This window comes from Podarcis liolepis, assembly GCF_965112155.1.
Source record: "Podarcis liolepis genome assembly, chromosome: 17".
In the NCBI taxonomy this organism is placed as follows: domain Eukaryota; kingdom Metazoa; phylum Chordata; class Lepidosauria; order Squamata; family Lacertidae; genus Podarcis; species Podarcis liolepis.
The window spans coordinates 4,460,905-4,482,749 of NC_139571.1; the positions used below are offsets into that span (position 1 = coordinate 4,460,905).

At 50.3% G+C, this 21,845-nt stretch overlaps 1 protein-coding gene and 2 long non-coding RNA genes across 9 annotated transcripts in view; all 3 read right to left on the minus strand.

The window, feature by feature from the left end:
- LOC310696816 (uncharacterized protein) overlaps nucleotides 1-21,845 on the minus strand; it is a 155,801-nt gene that overhangs the window by 110,366 nt on the left and 23,590 nt on the right. Inside the window, exons 1-5 of one of the 7 annotated variants that reach the window (XM_083482854.1) lie at nucleotides 13,920-14,510; nucleotides 13,663-13,824; nucleotides 12,017-12,136; nucleotides 11,551-11,606; nucleotides 11,400-11,457 (exon numbers count right to left, since the gene is read on the minus strand). In XM_083482854.1, coding sequence (XP_083338980.1) covers nucleotides 11,400-11,457; nucleotides 11,551-11,606; nucleotides 12,017-12,136; nucleotides 13,663-13,824; nucleotides 13,920-13,943 — 420 coding nt within the window. In that variant the 5' untranslated portion in view covers nucleotides 13,944-14,510. The other 6 variants (XR_014520731.1, XR_014520732.1, XR_014520733.1 and 3 more) reach the window with 6 other exon arrangements.
- LOC310696840 lies at nucleotides 694-9,709 on the minus strand. Its single transcript, XR_014520760.1, has 2 exons — nucleotides 8,561-9,709; nucleotides 694-1,073 (listed from the first exon to the last, which is right to left on the minus strand). It is a non-coding gene; the product is annotated as an uncharacterized lncRNA (long non-coding RNA).
- LOC310696830 lies at nucleotides 17,647-19,955 on the minus strand. The gene is made up of 2 exons (XR_014520750.1): nucleotides 18,831-19,955; nucleotides 17,647-18,004 (listed from the first exon to the last, which is right to left on the minus strand). It is a non-coding gene; the product is annotated as an uncharacterized lncRNA (long non-coding RNA).

Genomic DNA, 21,845 nt, shown 5'->3' on the forward strand with positions numbered 1-21,845 from the left:
ACAATTTATAAACTCACAAGCCTCAGAGCACTGCCTTCTTGACAAATTTGACGAAAAAGAATTGATGGTTTTCCTGTTTCTATTTCTAGAAAACAGATGGCTTTCCCTTTTCTAAACAATGAACATCAGCATCTGTCTTTTTGTTAGAATTTTCTCTCTTATGACATCATCTCAGTTCAGGAGCCTCAAAAAGAAAAACCCCACCCCAAAACACTATGGTTAAGATTTTGCTTGTGTTTGTGTAATTGATTAATCAATATGGTGAGCTGGCTCAAATATATTTAATCAGTTAACACATGCAGACTATAAAGTAAAGTAGTAAAGGTAAAGGTAAAGGTACCCCTGCCCATACGGGCCAGTCTTGACAGACTCTAGGGTTGTGCGCTCATCTCACTCTAGAGGCCGGGAGCCAGCGCTGTCCGCAGACACTTCCGGGTCACGTGGCCAGTGTGACAAAGCTGCTCTGGTGAGCCAGCGCAGCACACACGGAAATGCCGTTTACCTTCCCGCTAGTAAGCAGTCCCTATTTATCTACTTGCACCCGGGGTTGCTTTCGAACTGCTAGGTTGGCAGGCGCTAGGACCGAGCAGCGGGAGCACACCCCGCCGCAGGGATTCGAACCGCCGACCATGCGATCGGCAAGTCCTAGACGCTGAGGTTTTACCCACAGCGCCACCCGCATCCCTTAAAGTAAAGTACACTGAAAATTTATTAGAGCACCAGATTCTATGTACTTTGTCTTATATCAAGGCAGTCCCAGGCTTGCCTGCTTCTCAGTACCCAAAATCTATCAATGTCTAAGAGTATCCGACACCAAAGAGTTCCCCGCTGGCTCCAGAACACAAAGCAACATCTTGGCTCTAAGGATGGCATGTTCAGCGCCTCCTCTGACATCAGTAGCCCATGGGCAAGTCCAGAGTCCAGCCAAGACTATGGGGAAGCTTCCTGTTGCAACCATCTGTCAAGCCACAGGAGGCCCAAAGAGGTCCATCGTTTCCACCACCAAGCAGAGATGCTCCAGGAAGAAGCTGATGGACACACACAGAATCCGGGCTTCATTTGCTCTCCATCGACTGCAAAAAAAAAAAAAAATTATATATATATATATATATATATATATATATATATATATATATATATATATTGTCAGAGCTGCTTGAAGATCCTAGCTCACAGAGGATCACGCTAGCCAGCGATCATTAAGTAAAAGTCTTTATTGAATTACAGTTTCCATTCTCACGCTGCTGCGCGCAACTCTACGTCTAGTAGCTAGATCGGCGAAGCTCCGTCTGAGTCTCCGCCCCGTGTGCACCAACTTAATATCCTAGCCTTGCTCCACCTTTTCCGCCTGACTGTCCTCCTCTGGGTCCCTCTACCCCCCGGGGCTTCTTCCTTCCGGGATTCTTCTGACGCTGACCCGGACCCTCCTGCCTCCTTGCGCCGGGCTTTAGGACCTGGTTCCCTTTCGGGGCTGCTTACTGCGCCGCCTTCCTCTGCATTTGAACTTGGCGCGCGCGCCCAACCTTCCACTTTCCTCTTAACCGTTTCTTCGCTCCCCGATGGAGGTGTGGCCACTCCTGACTCATGCCCTCCCTCCTGTGGTGAGCTGCCAGCGCTTCCCCCCTGGCTCCCTTCCTCTTCCCTGCTTCCTGGCGGTGACGCTGGTCCCGATTTCCAGCTGCTCCCCCCTGAGTCCCCTCTGGCTCTATCTTCCTGGGGTGCCCCCCTAGACTCCCCCCTTGCCCTAGCCACTGGTGCTCCTTTCTGTGAATCCTCTGATTCACTGGAAAGACTAGGAGATCTCGGGTCGTCGTCATCACTCATCTTTTCTTCTGCCTCCTCCCCTTCGCTCTCTGTTTCCTCCCTTGCCCGTGCCTCTGCTCCTAAACCCCTGACATCCATCCCCCCCTCGAAGCCCCCCATTCCCCCCTCCCCTCCTTCCGGTGCTGGAGCTGGGGGCTGCTGTTGCAAAGGGACGAACGTCGGATATCGGTCGCTTCCCGTGGCGGGCCTCCATCTGAAGTCTCGCGGGTCTTCCTCCCTGCTCTCGTCGACAACGGTCACCTCCGCTTCCATCTCTGTGCCGCCGTGCTCGAAACCAGGGTCGTCCCCGAAAACGTCCATGTCCGTCTCTCCCTCACTTCCTCCTGGCGGTGTTGCTCGTCCTGGGCCTTCCAGCCACCGTCTGCGGAACTGCTCCTCTGGTCTATCGTCCCACCAATACGAGGGTTCTGATGCAGATCCCGAGGGTGACCCCTCCGGGGAACGGACGTCTTGTGTCGGGTCCTCGTCCGAGTCGAAGCCCCGGAAAGTGCTCCGAAAGCGTGGGCGTGAAAAGCCAGTCGTCGAAAAAGTCTGCTGGCATAGGTCTATGGGGGAAGAGGGCATGAAACTCGTCTTTGAGGAGAGGTTCGTCCAAGGCGTAGCCCGGCACCCAGCTGTTCGCACTGGCCGGGGTGCCCTCCTTGGCGAGAAAGTATTCTACCCCCTCTTCCCCCCATCTGGAGTCCAAAATCTCCGTGACTTCGTTGATGCGCTCCTTCTGTGCCACTCCCGCGTGCCCTGTTCTGTCTCTGACCGGACTCGGCGCCGTTCCGGGTTCCTGGAACCTGTGCGGTGCCTTGTAGGGAGTGAGCACCGATCTGTGGAATACCGGATGCATTCTGGAACCCTCCGGAAGTGCCAGTCTGAAAGCTACCGGGTTGACCTGCTCTTCGACTTGGTAGGGCCCCAGTTGTTTATGCCCTAGTTTCTTCTTGGCCAACGACCTGGCCGGCACTGCGTGGGCTGCTAACCAAACCCAGTCTCCCACGTGGAGCTCTTCGCCAACCCTTCTGTGCTTGTCCGCTTGTACCTTGTATGCGTGCTTGGCCAGCTCCAGGTGGCGCCTCAGCTGATCGTGGACTTCCTGCAGCTCCGACGCGAACGCATCTGCTGTCTGCGGCTCCCCCTCCCCCATTCTTTCCAGTCCCGGGAAGGTTCTGGGGTGCCTCCCGTTGTTGGCGAAGAACGGCGTGACCCCCGTGGACACGTGCTTCGTGTTGTTGTAGGCGAACTCGGCAAGCGGCAGGTAATCCACCCACGTCGCAGGCTGTTGATTTGCATAACATCTCAGGTACTGCTGCATGATGGCATTGACCCGCTCCGCTTGCCCGTTGGTCTGCGGGTGTCTCGCCGACGCCAGGTTGATCTTGACGTTCAGGAAGCCCATCAGCTTCTGCCAGAAATTTGAGATGAACTGCCGCCCCCGGTCGGACAGAATAGACCGTGGCAGACCGTGAACCTTGAACACGTGGTCTATGAACAGTTTGGCGGTTTGCTCCGCCGTGGCCACCTTAGCACACGGAATGAAATGCGCCATCTTGGAAAACAGGTCCACCACCACCAGCACTGCCGTCTTGCCCCTCGAGCTGGGCAGATCCGTGACAAAGTCCAGGGCCACCCTTTCCCAAGGTTCGACCGGAGTTTGCAGCGGTTCCAACAGTCCGGCCGGCGGTTTGTGCACTGGTTTGGCCCTCTGGCAGGTGTCACACCTCGCCACGTAGTCTGCGACCTCCCCTCTCATTCCAGGCCACCAGAAATCCCTGGCTACTAATTCCACCGTCTTCTCCTTGCAAAAGTGCCCGGCCGTGGGCGCGTCGTGCAGCTGCTGCAGCACCTTGGCGCGAAGGTCGTCTCCCGGCACGTAGATGGCCCCTTTACGGATGAGCAATCCATCTCGTAGCTGGAAACCGTCGGCCGCAGCCGTGCCCCTTTGCACCTCTGCCATCTTTGCTTGCGCGAAGGAGTCATCCTGCAACGCTCGTCGCACCGCCTCCAGGTCCACGGTGGCCGCGGCGCACGCCCATACTGTTGGTGCGAAGATGTGCATGGCGGCTGCTGGCGTTGCGTCCTCCAGATACTGTGGCTTACGGGAGAGGGCGTCCGCCATGATGTTAGTGTCCCCCGGGACATACTCTATGCGGAAGTCGAAGTTCGCAAAAAACTCAGCCCAACGTATCTGCCTCTGGTTTAGGAACTGTGCCGTGCGCCAGTGCTCCAGATTCTTGTGGTCCGTGCAAACCTGCACCGTGTGCTTGGCGCCGATCAGGAAGTGCCTCCACGCTTTGAACGCTGCATGAATGGCCAGCAACTCCCTGTCCCAGATGGTGTAGTTCTGCTCGGACTTGCTGAGCTTCCTGGAGTAAAACGCTGCCGGTCGCCACACCCCCTGCTGGTCCTTTTGCAGCAGGACCGCCCCCACGGCTCTGTCCGAGGCGTCTGTCTCCACCCTCATCGGCCTGCTGGGGTTGACGTGAAGCAGCTGCTCTTCCGACGCGAAGAGACGCTTGAGTGCCTGAAAGGACTGCTCCGCCTCCTCTGTCCAAACGAACTTCTTTTTCTTGGAGCTAAGCGTGTCTGTGATGGCCGCTGTCTGCATAGCGAAGCCCTTGATAAACTTGCGATAGAAGTTCGCAAAGCCGACAAACCTCTGGACCTCCTTCCGGTTGCGTGGACTCTTCCAATCCAATACCGCGCGAACCTTGGCGCTGTCCATGGCGAGCCCCTTGTCAGACAACTTGTAGCCCAGAAAATCCACCTCCGTCACGTCAAATTGGCACTTCTCCAGCTTGGCGTAGAGCCTATGTTGCTTTAGTCTGGTCAGCACTTCCTTGACGTGTCTGTCATGCTCCTGCTGCGATTCTGAAAAGATCAGGATGTCATCTAAGAAACAGACGCACGTCTTGTAGAGAAGTCCCGCCAACACGTGATGCATGAAAGCTTGAAAAACGTGGGAGCCATTTTGCAATCCAAAGGGCATAACTCTGTATTCGTAAGTACCCAGTGGCGTGAACATGGCCATCTTCCACTCATCTCCCTCCCGCATACGAATGAGGTTGTACGCCCCTCGCAGGTCTAACTTGGTGAACACTTTCCCCTTCCGCACCTTCGCCAGGAGGTCGTCGATTCGGGGCATGGGGAAGTCCGACGGCTTGGTCCCATTGTTTAAAATGCGATAGTCCACGACCAGTCTTTTTTGGGGCGTGTCTCGCTTTTTAACAAAGAATACTGGACTGCCCCCCGCTGCCTTGGACTCTCGGATGAAACCGCGCTCCAAATTATGATCTATGAACTGTTTGAGTTCCTGCAGCTCGTCCTCTGACATGGAATACAGTTTCCCCTTAGGCAGCGCCACCCCCGGCAGCAGGTCAATCTTGCAGTCATATGGTCTGTGAGGGGGTAGCCTGTCTGCCTCCTTCTCGCAGAAAACTTCCAAAAATTCTGCGTACTTGTGGGGAATCGCTTGCAGCGTGCCTAGCAGCAGCTGTGACTCCTCTTCCTCTCCTTCCTGCCGGGGCACGATGCAGTGTTCAGCACAAAAGGAAGAGCCGAAGATCAGCTGCCTCTGGTACCAAGCCAGCGTTGGGCTGTGCTTGTCTAGCCAACTCATTCCCAATACAATGGGCGTATCCGATAGTTGAGTGACATTGAAGCTGATGATTTCTTTGTGATTTCCAAGTCGCATCGCCATGGGCGGCGTCTGCTTCACCACTTGCCCCCCTAGCAACTCCCTGCCATCCACCGTGACAACCTGCAGGGGCAGTGTGGCCGGCAGCAACTGTATAGCGTGCTTGTCGACAAAGTCCTGCCCTATAAAGTCCGCGTTGCTGCCCGAGTCAACTGTGATGGGCACGTCAGTGGTGATTCCATTGGGCAGCTGGAGAGATGCGGTGAGCCTCACCACTGGTTTGGGCGGGAGGGGGTTCACGGGCTGTAAAACCTCTGGGGACTGCGTCACTAACACGTCTGGCTGGGCCCCAGGGCCTCTTCCTCCATCCAGACTGCGTCGTTTCCCTGCTGTGGTCCCCCTTGCTGCGTTGCTGCAGTCACCATTGCCGAGGCTGCAGTAAGCTTGTGGAGCCTCTGGGGACACTCTTTTGCCATATGCCCTGGCTCCTCACAGACGTAACACTTCCTGTTTCCTCTAGGAGGCTTCGCTTTCACTGCTGCCGGTGCTAGGGCTCTGGTTGCTGACTGAGCCCTTGCACCTCCAACCTCCATAGGTTCGGCTCCTCCTCCTGGCGGAGGCGTGGATTGCGCCCGCGCTGCTTCTCTGGGAAGGAAGGAGGGGCCCCTGGCTGGTTCGCGCCCTCCACGCCCTTCGTCCCTGCTCCACGGACGTTCTTCCAGCCTCACCCCCACTGCCAGTGCCCTCTGAACGACCTCCTGGGTGGTTCGGGGTCTCTCCCCCCTCGCGATCTCATCTTTAATCGAGTTGTGCAGCCCCTCCCAAAAGAGGTCTCTTACAGGAGCCGAATCTCTGTCCCATTCCAGGGCACTGACCAAGGCGAAAAAGCGGGCATGATACTGCCTGACGCTGGCCCTCCCTTGTCTCAGCCCATGCACCTCCTTCCGTGCAAGATCCACGTCAATACTTGATAAAAAACACCCATCCATCGCTTTAATAAAGGCATCTGCATTCTGGAGCGCCGGATCCTTATCTCTCCATAAATTGCGTAGCCATGCTTTAGCATCCCCATGCAAATGGGACATGATGAATCCCACTCTCTCTTGCTCATCTCTAAAGTCTTTATGCAGCAGTTGCAGTGCGCACAGTACGTCGGCTCTAAAGTTGGGATACTGTTGCAGGTTCCCATCGAAGTGAGAGACCAGCCCGCCTGTCCGTCTCGCCAACCCAATTCCCTCCTGCCGGGGTGTCTGCTTTGTCAGCACGTCTAACCTGACCTGGAGATCCCTGCAGGCGGCAGCTGCCTCCTCCTCTCTCTTCCTGGATGCGAGAGCCTCGGCATTCAGTTGTGCCACTGCTTTTCTGAGTTCCTCTATCTGCTGCTCAGCCGTCATGTCGTCTGCCGTTCGTGAGCTCGCTAGTAGGCACCTGTTTCTCTCCCCTCCTCGAGGCTGTAGATGCCCACAATCGGGAGACGGAGCTTACTGTCAGAGCTGCTTGAAGATCCTAGCTCACAGAGGATCACGCTAGCCAGCGATCATTAAGTAAAAGTCTTTATTGAATTACAGTTTCCATTCTCACGCTGCTGCGCGCAACTCTACGTCTAGTAGCTAGATCGGCGAAGCTCCGTCTGAGTCTCCGCCCCGTGTGCACCAACTTAATATCCTAGCCTTGCTCCACCTTTTCCGCCTGACTGTCCTCCTCTGGGTCCCTCTACCCCCCGGGGCTTCTTCCTTCCGGGATTCTTCTGACGCTGACCCGGACCCTCCTGCCTCCTTGCGCCGGGCTTTAGGACCTGGTTCCCTTTCGGGGCTGCTTACTGCGCCGCCTTCCTCTGCATTTGAACTTGGCGCGCGCGCCCAACCTTCCACTTTCCTCTTAACCGTTTCTTCGCTCCCCGATGGAGGTGTGGCCACTCCTGACTCATGCCCTCCCTCCTGTGGTGAGCTGCCAGCGCTTCCCCCCTGGCTCCCTTCCTCTTCCCTGCTTCCTGGCGGTGACGCTGGTCCCGATTTCCAGCTGCTCCCCCCTGAGTCCCCTCTGGCTCTATCTTCCTGGGGTGCCCCCCTAGACTCCCCCCTTGCCCTGGCCACTGGTGCTCCTTTCTGTGAATCCTCTGATTCACTGGAAAGACTAGGAGATCTCGGGTCGTCGTCATCACTCATCTTTTCTTCTGCCTCCTCCCCTTCGCTCTCTGTTTCCTCCCTTGCCCGTGCCTCTGCTCCTAAACCCCTGACATATATGTATGTATATGTGTGTGTGTGTGTGTGTGTGTGTGTGTGTGTGTGTGTGCGTATAGATATATATAGATATATATATATAGATATTGTAGACTGAAACATAAAACGTCAACACTTGCATCCGGGAGCAGGCAGGGAGGAGCATCATGTTATGGGAGTGGTGTGAGAGATGAGTGATTTTGGCAGCTAAGTCAGCAAGGGGAGACAACAGAAGGTCGGGGTGCAGAAGGGGCCCAGCTCAGTGGGAGAGCAGCCACTTTGCATGCAGATGGTCAATCCCTGGTAGGTCTGGGAGCTACGCCTATCTGTCCCCCTGAAAAACTGCAGATGGTCCTGTGCTAAATGGATGGTAGGCAGATTCCTCCGTTCCCCAGGAAGTTGTCCTGTGTGCAGAAGCACAAGGATCCAAACGCAGGTCTTGCTCAGCACACCTCTTTATTTTACTTGCACCCCACTCTTCCTCCAAGTTTTGCTCAAAACAGCCCTGCAGGGTAGGCCAGGCCAAGAAACAGACGCATTCAAAAGGGTTCAGCTCCAAGGGCCTTCTGGCAGTTCCCTCCTGTGAGAAATGAGGTTACAGAGATCCTGGCAGAGGGCCTCCTTGCTGGTGGCACCCGCCCTGTGGAACGTCCTCCCATCAGATGTCAAGGAGATAAATAACTAATAATAAATAATAAAACTGTTGTTGTTGTTTAAACCCTGCTTCAAGTCCAACATGCCATCCATTATGGCGCCACCTTGTCTCTCATCCTCCTGCAGCTTGTGCAGGAGACCTTCCAACAGGCTGCACCCAGGACTCAGAGCCCACCATCTGCCCCGACTGCCAACACACCTTGCCTCTTGTAGAAGGGGGCGCCTGGCCAATACTCACACATGCAAGGTGTCCTCCGTCACATCCAATTCCTTGCTGATCCCTTCTTTGCGGGGCTCGGGGTCAGGGGCCAGGGAGCCCAGCGCAATCTGGGCCAATGATGATGATGGGAAAGGGATCCTCAGCTCACAGATGTTGGGGGTAGTGATAAGGAGCATAAAATGTACAAGAAAATCACAAACACAGGCCCACACTGCCTACCTTTCCAACAAGATACACTCTCTATTATTCAAGGTCACCTTTGTATTCTATGTTTAATATTTCTGGGAGAGCTTCTAGTCCCTGGTTTTTGACTGCGGAGCTCTGACACAGCCAGGCCAGAGCACCTCTGTGGCATGTAACCAGGCCCAGAACATTGGTACCAAATGAGTGTCACATTTAGTGTCATATGCACTTCATTCTAATACAGTAATATTGGAATTTTCTGGAACAGGGGAATTACACACACTAAAATAAATATTGGAAGAGGAAGTGTGAGTCATTGGTGTTCCCATTCCCCAATATACAGTCTGTGTGTGTTGTCTCTGTGTTGTGTATGTGTAGGAATTCTCACTGCAGGGGAAGGTGTGCCGTTCCCTTCAGCAACATACCGACCTGAAGAAAGAAAGAAATTTCCACAAACTAATGTGGAAAACATTGCAAAATGCAATTCTGGCCCTCCTGAAGATCTGGGTGGATAGTTCTTCTGATGCCTGGGTATCCCTGACTTGCAGTGGCTCTGGAAGGATCTTTCTTAGCAGCCCTGTCTGGAAATGCCTGGGACCCCACCTCCTGCATACAAAGCATGCACTCTGAAACGGAGCTACAGCCCTCCCCCAACGTGCACTTACTAGGGAGTAAGTCTTCCTTCAAAGTAAACTTACTTAGGGTCAAACTGCATTCCTCATGATCAGGAGAAAACAAAAGGGCCTGACTGAACATACAATGTTGCATCCCAGATAACCCCGATTGCAGAAATTGGACTCGTCTTTGCTTAGAGTGGCCATTGGCACTTGGCCAAAGGAATGGACCTCTATTTGCATACACTCTGTGTAGATGCACATTTAAAAATATTATTATTTCTTACTAAGTCATAGTCACTAGACCCATTGCTTTCAGTGATTCAGAGTACTGTATGACTTAGCTGGATATATATTACCTTGAGTATGACTGATGTGTTAAAGTTAAGGGACCCCTGACCATTAGGTCCAGTCGTGACCGACTCTGGGATTGTGGTGCTCATCTCGCTTTATTGGCCGAGGGAGCCGGCGTACAGCTTCCGGGTCATGTGGCCAGCATGACTAAGCTGCTTCTGGTGAACCAGAGCAGCGCACGGAAATGCCGTTTACCTTCCCGCCGGAGCGGTACCTATTTATCTACCGTGTGTTTTTTTTTTTTTGCCCTATAGGGCACACAGGCCCATAGGGCACACCTCGATTTTTTGGGGGGAAATAAAAAAACAATTATTCCCCCCCAGCCCCCAGAACAGGATGCTATCTGCAAGCCTTGCGAGCCCGGCGCTCACAACGCTTGCGGACATCTGCGCGAAGCATGGGGCACGATCCGGGGCGTGCCCCGTGCTTCGGGCTGCAGGCTGCTGCCCGCAAGCCTTGCGAGCCCGCGGGAACTCCCACCGGGCTCACAAAGCTTGTGTATAGCTTCCTGAAGCCTGCATTTGCCCCATAGGACGCACACACATTTCCCCTTCATTTTTGGAGGGGGAAAAGTGCGTCCTATAGGGCGAAAAATACGGTACTTGCACTTTGATGTGCTTTCAAACTGCTAGGTTGGCAGGAGCAGGGACCGAGCAACGGGAGCTCACCCCGTCGAAGGGATTTGAACCGCCAGCCTTCTGATTGGCAAGCCCTAGGCTCAGTGGTTTAACCCACAGCGCCACCCATGTCCCTGACTGATGTGTTGGGTCACCCTATAATTCTACAGGGGAATATTATACATCTCACTGTAGTGGGGAAGACTGTGGCCTGGGTGGTTGTGCTTAGTCTGCTGCCAAGGTGCTATCTGTTGATGGGCAACTTCAGTTCCCCTGCTCTTCCTTCAGTATCTTTCAGCCAGACCTGGAATGCCTGGCCATTCAAATAGAGGACACCTTCATATAGAGAACTGTCACCAATCCACATGTTAAGCCTCTGACAGCCCAGAAAATTGACAACTGTCTTCTGTAAAATAGGACACCTGAGATTCTTATATTTGCTCTTCTGCTTCTGCTAATGAGGGAACATGATGCCATTTCTTCTTTCATCCCGGCCTTCTCTACATTCTGAAAGATCTAAGTAGGATCCATTTGTTTGTATATTTAGGTTACTTTCTAAACAATGCCAAATTAAAAGACAGTCTTTTATACAGTATGTATTTTGTTCCCTATGGCAAGGAGTGCTAGGATGGGAAGCATCCATGTAATCCACCTTGTCTTAGCCACACACCAGTGATGCATCAGAGGAGCACTTTGCGCTTCACTTAGTTCTTAAGGGGGAGAGATAAAGAGAGAGAGAGAGAGGTTGCATTGGAAGTAAGCAGGGACACCGCAGGGGCTTGAACCCCGTCCTGGAAACCAGGAGCGCCAACCACCAGCGTCTTTTGCTTTTTTTTGGCCAATGCAACAAGGTGAAAAGCAAAACCTGAGAGAACACTCTGAATACAGAATGTTCTCTCAGGAAAAAAGAAAACCCTTAAGAATTATGAAGTTGCAGACAGAACACAATCGAGGTTCTATCCCTTGCCATTAGCAAAGGGTATTCACCTAGATGTGTTTACGTCACAGAGTGCCAGGTTAACTGTCATTAATTTGCAGGGCAGACCAGAGAGACTGGTTTCAGTCTTCAAACTCTGCCTTTATGCTCACCTTTTTGTTAGTCCCTCCGAAGTGTGAATTCATGGGCCTGGAAGTTCCTTCTGCTGGTCTGTGAAAAGCAATCTGGACTCATTAGTTTGTCCCCGGCCCTTTCCTGCCAATTCCAGAGAAATGTTTTTGGAACACAGCTGTTCTTACTGACCTGACTTCTGCAGGAAGAGCTGGCTTCCCCTGAGTGTGGTGGGCTCTTGGACAGAACTGTGAAGAGATCAAGCGGGGGGAAATGGAGAAGCCAGCCCAAAAGGATTGGACTGAAAAAGATCACTGAATTGTGGAGTGTGAAGTTCACTTGCCGTTAAGTTTCCTGAAGGCTTGCAAAATTCTATTTCTTGCGTCCCTGAGATGCACCTGGAAGAGACTAGGGTCTTCAGCAGCCCTCCCCTCCAGACACAGGAGCAAAAACAGCCGAGTACCTAAAGCAGCGCAGTCAAGACGCAGGTGTCTCTCAATTCTGCACTGCAGATGTTCACTTGATGTATCAAGAGCTCTGACACTGCCTCCTACTTGTCAATGGAGCAGATCTGCTTCCGGCACAGGTAGCTCTGTGAAGTCTGTAAAAAAAAAGAGCTGGAACAAAACAAGGATGGCCGTCCCACCAAAAGATGTACCTTATTGTGTGGTGATGGCACAGGAAGGGGCCTCCCCTGCAGTGGTGTCCCAACAAGAGAAGTCCCTCCAGGTAGAAGCACAGAGAGCGACCGCATTCGGCTTTCGAGATCGCAGCTCTTCTGAAAAAGGGATTGAATAACCAACATTGCTCTATACAAGCTCTTTGGAATATTTAGTTTGCATATTTGATGTATGATTCCATTTAGAGCCTACCTTTTCCCCAACAGGCTCAGGGTGCTTGAATGGTCCCCCTCACTGCGACCTGAAAGAATCTTTGTACAAAGAGTTGCAGGCAGAACACAACAGAGATTTTCCCCTCAGCCAAGCACAAGATACTCACCTAGTTGACTTTCAGCCAGAAGACACACAACTGCATTGCTGCCATAATTACGATAGAGCATTTAGAGATCACTTGTTAGTTATTAGTGCCTATCGCCACCTATGATATAATTTAAAAGTTTTAATAATAGAAGCTACGATTGCAGTTGAAGGTAACCAAGTGAGAGGTTACAGGCAAAGGAAGCAGTTCGCTATACCAGGCTTTAAATATATTACCTTAGGAACAGAAGTACTGGCGAGGATCCAAAATTTAGCGTTTGTTGAAAACCCAGCAACTATCAATCCTATCATGCAAGTTTTCACCAAAAAACCAGTAATACAATTTGGGTCAAATTAAATTTCGAATAGTCTCAGCCTTTATGGCTGTTGTTCCCTGCATTCAACAGACATACATGTACCCCAGGCAAAGAAAATTGGGAGCTACATGCCTCCTTTATCTACAGGATTGAAGGGTACAGACCTCTATTCTAAAATATTTCACAAATGTGGGTTATTATGTGTGGCCCCGCTCTGGTCATTAGTGGAACAATCAGCCACCCCCTTATGTATGAGTGAAAATGGCCAGAGAGTCGGGATTCATAAGATTTCAAATATTTTCTGTCATTTCAGCCTTACCATTAGCAGACAACATATTCTGCCCTTTATGTACAGGAAAAAATGGTCACGGCTCAGCCTTCCTAATTGTGAATATGTTTGTTCTTAAACGTTTGCTGGACTTTTTTTGCTTAAAAATGGCTGGCAAAATGGTGAAAACCTCTACTCACTCCAAGGCCTCTACCAGGCCACCTCTACCATTGCCATCAGTAGATTCACCCTCAAAATGCCTTATTTGCTTTTTCACACTGAAATCAGCCAGGCAACTGTTACAGACAAAAGAAGCAGTTTGATGCATCAGCTTTAAAAATGGGTATTCTAAATACCTAAATATCCCTAGGAACAGAATTACTGGGGTGGATGCAAAATGCTGGCATGTTTGGAACCTTTTGGACTTATATACATCTGAAGGAACAAAAACTCAACAATATTTTGGTGACCCTCTTCTGCAGTTGCCCAGTAAGTACAATTCATTTGGCTTCAGATGCCAAATGCCACCACTTTTAAGCAGCTGCTCAAGAGGGTTTGTTATTCTACTCCTGGGAAGCCACATTATAAGTGAAAGGAAGTTCTGCCCATTAGCGAAGGAACTATGTTGTCTTCTGCGCCTCTGCTTTGCTCTTTAGCACATGCACAGCTTTCCTTCCCCCTGGATCCCCCTAGATCCTGCTACCCGTTTCACTTCTAAGTCTTACCTGTCTTAAAATCTTACCCGTCTTGGTCTTTCCAACTTCTGGAGCGAGGTTCTGGAGCGAGTGGTCGCAGACCAGATCCAGGTGCTCTTGGAAGAAGCTGCTTTTCTGGCTCCATTTCCATCAGGGTTTAGGCCTGCTTTTGGCACGGAAACGGCCTTGGTCACCCTGTACGATGACCTCTGTTGATAGAGAGACAAGGCAAGGCGCTCAGTGACCCCCAGTGCCTTCCATCAGCTTCGGCTGGTGGCCCAGCTACGACTTCATCTCCACCCACCCTTTCCTCTGCTCCTTTGTACATCCAAAGACTTGTTGGTCGAAAGGGAAATAAACTTGATTTCGCCCCTCGTGTTCCTTCATGTATCTTTGTTTTCCCTTTGCTTTTCTAGTCATCAGATGTATCTGCTTTTCTTGATTCTCTTTAAAATCTTCATCTTGGTGTTTTCAGTTTACAGTTTTAATTTTTCATGGCTAAGCTTTCTTTTGGGGGCTTTCTCGAAGTCCAGAATTTACTCTCCCTCTTTTACTATGATTAATTCTTTGTTGGTCTTCTTATGTTCTATCAGTTTCCTTTAAATTTAAAATGTACAGTATTGCGTCTCCTAACACTTTTTAGGGAGTTACTGAATCTATCTTCTGTTTGTCTGTCTGTCTGTCTATGTATCTATCTATAATCTACAAGCAACATTTAAAACTGCCAACTACGGAGATCACAAGGGAAAATTTGTTGTATCCCTTGTTAAAGTTGTAAATAACAACTTCAGTGAGACTTCAGCTCTGACCAGTGAGAGGGTTAAAACCAGTATTATAGCCAGGGACAGTCTCACTCCCTAGACTCTGGCTTGCTCCTTCCACCACCTGTCAGTCATAAGGGCACATAAAATAGTCCCTTGGCACATTAATACAGTGGATACCAATGGGTTTGTTTTCAACATGGGATCACTGCACATGGGGGAGAAATTAGTGCCGGCCCCACTCCCTAATAACAGGGTTGCTGGGGGGCCATCTTGAATAAAATATGGGGGGCGGGCGGGCGGTAAGCCCTGCCCTACATAGTCACATGACACACCACACACAATTAAATGGTGATGGCCATCAACAGTTGGGGGGGTTCCCGGCCCCCTCAAATTTTTTTGGGGGGGGGGTTATGGGCTTATGAGGAGTTAGCTCCTAAGCCAGGGTATGTGTCATTCCTGGATCAATGTCTTTGTTTGCTTGGCTATGTGTAGAACCTGCTGTGCCTTTTAATGACATTTCCCCCAAGTATCGTACTGATCTGAACATTAAAGATTTTGGTAGACACTGCAGCCTGAGTTTGAATTCTTCTTTGAGTGACAGGCAGGAAACTCTCCTCCACAGTGTGCTTTTTTGGAGGTTCTCCTTGGCGGAGGGGCCCCAGGCCCCCAAAATGGATAGCCTATCGCTTTAAGAAAATGCTAAGAAATTGTTAACGCTATCTACCTCTATCTCCATCTCCATCTCTATCTCTATCTATCTATCTATCTATCTATCTATCTATCTATCTACAAGCAACATTGAAAATTGCCAACTATGGAGATCACAAGGGAAAATTTGTTGTATCTCTTTTTAAAGTTGTAAATGACAACTTCAGCTCTGACCAGTGAGAGGGCTAAAACCAGTATTACTGCCAGGGAGAGTCAGCAGCGGAGGAAGCCGCTCGGGCGCCTGGGGAGCAGCTGCCCATAGGGGTGGGGCAAGGGTGGGGTGAGCCATCCATAGGGGCAGGGTGCACCGTGGGGCCTCCAGAGTCTGCCTGCCTCCTCCCACTCAGTCGCCCTTCAGCTGGGGGGGGCAGTGGGTGGACCGTTTGGGCAGTGCAGAGTCTTGGGCCCACTGCAGGCCCCGTGGTGAGTGCCGCCCGGCATTTTGTCACCCCCCTCAGTGGGGACACCCGGGACGGCCCCACACATACCGCACCCCCCTACTCCGCCCCTGGTTGCAGGTGGTGTGGCCGGGGGCCCCCCCAGTCAAGTACAGTGGTACCTTGGGTTAAGAACTTAATGCATTCTGGAGCTCCATTCTTAACATCAAACTGTTCTTAACCTGAAGCACCACTTTAGCTCATAGGGCCTCCCACTGCTGCTGTGCCACCGCTGCATGATTTCTGATCTCATCCTGAGGTAAAGTTCTTAACCCGAGGTAATATTTCTGGGTTAGCGGAGTCTGTAACCTGAAGCGTATGCAACCTGAAGCATATGTAACCCGAGGTACCACTGTAAATAAAAATATTTAACTGACCAATTGTGTCACAGGTGACTCAATTCTGCCCCCCACCGGCTGCCGTTTGTCCTCTTTTTCCAGGACACATCCTCTTTTTCAGGGGTAACATTTTTAAAATTTGACATAATGTCTCTGTCTGTACTTTCTGGATGAGTCCTAGACAAGACTGGTGAGTGAAGACTTGCTTTCCCCATCTTTTCTCTTCTCCTGCCCCCTCCCCCAGCAATATATCACAGCTTCTATAGCCTACTTATAGTAGGAGTATTTAAAATGAGAATTGTCTTGGCGTCCTCTTTTTTGCTCTTTGAAATATGGCAACCCTAACTTGCCCCCCCTAAAATAAATCCTGGCTACACCCATGGCAGGTGGTCATAGTGACAGTGCCAATTTGTTGATATAATCAAGGAACAATTACCATGTACTTAGAAATCTATCCTTTTTACCCTGCCCATTTATCATAACGCTGCTGTGTTGATTCAAACTCCCAGATTGTGCCATGTCCCATACCTGGGTAAAACCAAGTTCGTAAAGTGAGGGCCTCCCCCCATTACCCACCTGACAGTTACCGGTATTTCCCTTCTGGCAGTGGCTGTCAAAAGAGACCATGGTCAAAGAAGGAATATTGGGGTTGAGATCCACCCCCCCCCCCAAGAACCAAAAAATGCGAGCCATGGATCCCTGTTTAGTTTATAACCAATTATGTTGATGTCAGGATTTATTTGTTTGTTTGTTTTGCCAAAATGGTACACAAATGTTTTTGCACTATTTTTTCGCTACCAGGATGGGGCTTTACAAACCCTTGGAACAATGGAGAGACTAGTAACCAATTATTTTTGTTTCCTCTTCTTGGCAGGCCTATTCACACAACATGTGCATGGTTGGTCCTTAATGCAGGAGCCGGGAAGCTGTGACCCTCCAGACGCTGGAAGCCATTGGAAGCATGGTAAAAGTCCAGTCTGTGGTGTCCATTCACAGGTGAAACTGATTGCTGGTCATTGCTGTGATCTGGTGATGAATATTTGTGTGTGTACCAGCCCTGAAAGCAAACTACAAAACTAAGTACATTTTTCTGCACTAGTTATTTCTGAAACGGTCTTCAAGGACCGCCCCACTTACAGCGCATGGCAGTAATCCCACCCTGGAGGTTACCAGAGCATGGATAACTGGGCAAGATGATCCTGGTTCAGGAACAGCAATGGCTGGCAAGAAGCGCTCTTGGGTCTTTTTACACAAGCACAAACCCAGGTTTCAGCAGGTGTGCCTTCAAGAGGGAGCTGCAAGCTACAAGTGTAACTTACGACAAATGCCAAACAGAAATCCACCAGAATGCAAAGGTGGTGACCGAGGTGGGGAAGTTTTGCTTGCTGTTTAAAATTAGGAGCCTGCCAAAAATAAAGAAAAAAGGCAAATATTGCTATATAAATAGGACTTCAAGGCCATGCCATCCGTTTTGGCTCCTCTGCCACTTGGCCCCCTCCTCTTCCTCACTGCCAGCTATTAGCTGCTTTCCCCCTGGTGGCAAAAGAGACAGAGAGATGCAGCAATGGGGATGGGGAACCTGTGTCTCTCCAGGTGCTGCAAGGACTACAACTCCCATTATCCCTGTCCCTCGGCCATGCTGAATGGGACGGAAGAGAACTGGAGTCCAGCAACACCTGCAGAAACACTCTGATTAAGATTTTGCTTGTGTTTGTGTAATTGATTAATCAATATGGGGAGCTGGCTCAAATATATTTAATCAGTTAACACATACAGACTAAAAGTAAAGCACACGGGACAATTTATTAAAGCTCCAGATTCTATGTACATTGTCTTATATCAAGGCAGTCCCAGGCTTGCCTGCTTCTCAGCACACAAAATCTATCAATGTCCAAGAGTATGTCCAGAACACAAAGCGACATCTTGGCTCTAAAGATGGCATGTTCAGCGCCTCCTCTGACATCAGTAGCCCATGGGCAAGTCCAGAGTCCAGCCAAGATTATTGGGAAGCTTCCTGTTGCAACCATCTGTCAAGCCACAGGAGGCCCAAACAGGTCCATCGTTTCCACCACCAAGGAGAGATGCTCCAGGAAGGAGCTGATGGACACACGCAGAATCCGGGCTTCATCTGCTCTCCATCGACTGCAATATATATGTATGTGTGTGTGTGTGTGTGTGTGTGTAGTGTAGACTGAAACATAAAACGTCAACACTTGCATCCGGGAGCAGACAGGGAGGAGCATCATGTTATGGGAGTGGTGTGAGAGATGAATGATTTTGGCAGCTAAGTCAGCAAGGGGAGACAACAGAAGGTCGGGGTGCAGAAGGGCCCCAGCTCAGTGGGAGAGCAGCCACTTTGCATGCAGATGGTCAATCCCTGGTCGGTCTGGGAGCTACGCCTGTCTGTCCCCCTGAAAAATTGCAGATGGTCCTGTGCTGAATGGATGGTAGGCAGATTCCTATGTCCCCAGGAAGTTGTCCTGTGTGCAGAAGCACAAGGATCCAAACACAGGTCTTGCTCAGCACACCTCTTTATTTTACTTGCACCCCACTCTTCCTCCGAGTTATGCTCAAAACAGCCCTGCAGGGTAGGTCAGGCCAAGAAACAGACTCATTCAAAAGGGTTCAGCTCCAAGGGCCTCCTGGCAGTTCCCTCCTGTGAGAAATGAGGTTACAGAGATCCAGGCAGAGGGCCTCCTTGGTGGTGGCGCCCGCCCTGCAGAACATTCTCCCATCAGATGTCAAGGAGATAAATAACTAATAATAAATAATAAAACTGTTGTTGTTGTTTAAACCCTGCTTCAAGTCCAACATGCCATCCATTATGGCGCCACCTTGTCTCTCATCCTCCTGCAGCTTGTGCAGGAGACCTTCCTGCAGGCTGCACCCAGGACTCAGAGCCCACCATCTGCCCCGACTGCCGCCACACCTTGCCTCTTGTAGAAGTGGGCGCCTGGCCAATACTCACACATGCAAGATGTCCTCCATCACATCCAGTTCCTTGCTGATCCCTTCTTTGCGGGGCTCAGGGTCAGGGGCCAGGGAGCCCAGCGCAATCTGGGCCAATGATGATGATGGGAAAGGGCTCCTCAGCTCACAGATGTTGGGGGTAGCGATAAGGAGCATAAAATGTACAAGAAAATCACACACACAAACACAGGCCCACACAGCCTACCTTTCCAACAAGATACACTCTCTCTTATTCAAGGTCACTTTTGTAGTCTATATTTAATATTTTTGGGAGAGCTTCTAGTCCCTGGTTTTTGACTCCGGAGCTCTGACACGGCCAGGCCAGAGCACCTCTGTGGCATGTAACCAGGCCCAGAACATTGGTACCAAATGAGTGTCACATTTAGTGTCATATGCACTTCATTCTAATACAGTAATATTGGAATTTTCTGGAACAGGGGAATTACACACACTAAAATAAATATTGGAAGAGGAAGTGTGAGTCATTGGTGTTCCCATTCCCCAATATACAGTCTGTGTGTGTTGTCTCTGTGTTGTGTATGTGTAGGAATTCTCACTGCAGGGGAAGGTGTGCCGTTCCCTTCAGCAACATACCGCCCTGAAGAAAGAAAGAAATTTCCACAAACTAATGTGGAAAACATTGCAAAATGCAATTCTGGCCCTCCTGAAGATCTGGGTGGATAGTTCTTCTAATGCCTGGGTATCCCTGACTTGCAGCGGCTCTGGAAGGATCTTTCTTAGCAGCCCTGTCTGGAAATGCTTGGGACCCCACCTCCTGCATACAAAGCATGCACTCTGAAACGGAGCTACAGCCCTCCCCCAACGTGCACTTACTAGGGAGTAAATCTTTGGAAGCGCTCATACTTCCTTCAAAGTAAACTTACTTAGGGTCAAACGGCATTCCTCCTGATCAGGAGAAAACAAAAGGGCCTGACTGAACATACAATGTTGCATCCCAGATAACCCCGATTGCAGAAATTGGACTCGTCTTTGCTTAGAGTGGCCATTGGCACTTGGCCAAAGGAATGGACACCAGTTTGCATACACTCTGTGTAGATGCACATTTAAAAATATTATTATTTCTTACTAAGTCATAGTCACTAGACCCATTGATTTCAGTGATTCAGAGTACTGTATGACTTAGCTGGATATATATTACCTTGAGTATGACTGATGTGTTAAAGTTAAGGGACCCCTGACCATTAGGTCCAGTCGTGACCGACTCTGGCATTGTGGTGCTCATCTCGCTTTATTGGCCGAGGGAGCCGGCGTACAGCTTCCGGGTCATGTGGCCAGCATGACTAAGCTGCTTCTGGTGAACCAGAGCAGCGCACGGAAATGCCGTTTACCTTCCCGCCGGAGCGGTACCTATTTATCTACCGTGTGTTTGTTTTTTTTTTGCCCTATAGGGCACACAGGCCCATAGGGCACACCTCGATTTTTTGGGGGGAAATAAAAAAACAATTATTCCCCCCCAGCCCCCAGAACAGGATGCTATCTGCAAGCCTTGCGAGCCCGGCGCTCACAACGCTTGCGGACATCTGCGCGAAGCATGGGGCACGATCCGGGGCGTGCCCCGTGCTTCGGGCTGCAGGCTGCTGCCCGCAAGCCTTGCGAGCCCGCGGGAACTCCCACCGGGCTCACAAAGCTTGTGTATAGCTTCCTGAAGCCTGCATTTGCCCCATAGGACGCACACACATTTCCCCTTCATTTTTGGAGGGGAAAAAGTGCGTCCTATATGGCGAAAAATACGGTACTTGCACTTTGATGTGCTTTCAAACTGCTAGGTTGGCAGGAGCAGGGACCGAGCAACGGGAGCTCACCCCGTCGAAGGGATTTGAACCGCCAGCCTTCTGATTGGCAAGCCCTAGGCTCAGTGGTTTAACCCACAGCGCCACCCATGTCCCTGACTGATGTGTTGGGTCACCCTATAATTCTACAGGGGAATATTATACATCTCACTGTAGTGGGGAAGACTGTGGCCTGGGTGGTTGTGCTTAGTCTGCTGCCAAGGTGCTATCTGTTGATGGGCAACTTCAGTGTCCCTGCTCTTCCTTCTGTATCTTTCAGCCAGACCTGGAATGCCTGGCCATTCAAATAGAGGACACCTTCATATAGAGAACTGTCACCAATCCACATGTTAAGCCTCTGACAGCCCAGAAAATTGACAACTGTCTTCTGTAAAATAGGACACCTGAGATTCTTATATTTGCTCTTCTGCTTCTGCTAATGAGGGAACATGATGCCATTTCTTCTTTCATCCCGGCCTTCTCTACATTCTGAAAGATCTAAGTAGGATCCATTTGTTTGTATATTTAGGTTACTTTCTAAACAATGCCAAATTAAAAGACAGTCTTTTATACAGTATGTATTTTGTTCCCTATGGCAAGGAGTGCTAGGATGGGAAGCATCCATGTAATCCACCTTGTCTTAGACACACACCAGTGATACATCAGAGGAGCACTTTGCTTCATTTAGTTCTTAAGGGAGGAGAGAGAGAGAGATAGAGAGAGAGAGGTTGCATTGGAAGTAAGCAGGGACACCGCAGGGGCTTGAACCCCGTCCTGGAAACCAGGAGCGCCAACCACCAGCGTCTTTTGCTTTTTTTTGGCCAATGCAACAAGGTGAAAAGCAAAACCTGAGAGAACACTCTGAATACAGAATGTTCTCTCAGGAAAAAAGAAAACCCTTAAGAATTATGAAGTTGCAGACAGAACACAATCGAGGTTCTATCCCTTGCCATTAGCAAAGGGTATTCACCTAGATGTGTTTACGTCACAGAGTGCCAGGTTAACTGTCATTAATTTGCAGGGCAGAACAGAGAGACTGGTTTCAGTCTTCAAACTCTGCCTTTATGCTCACCTTTTTGTTTGTCCCTCTGAAGTGTGAATTCATGGGCCTGGAAGTTCCTTCTGCTGGTCTGTGAAAAGCAATCTGGACTCATTAGTTTGTCCCCAGCCCTTTCCCGCCAATTCCAGAGAAATGTTTTTGGAACACAGCTGTTCTTACTGAC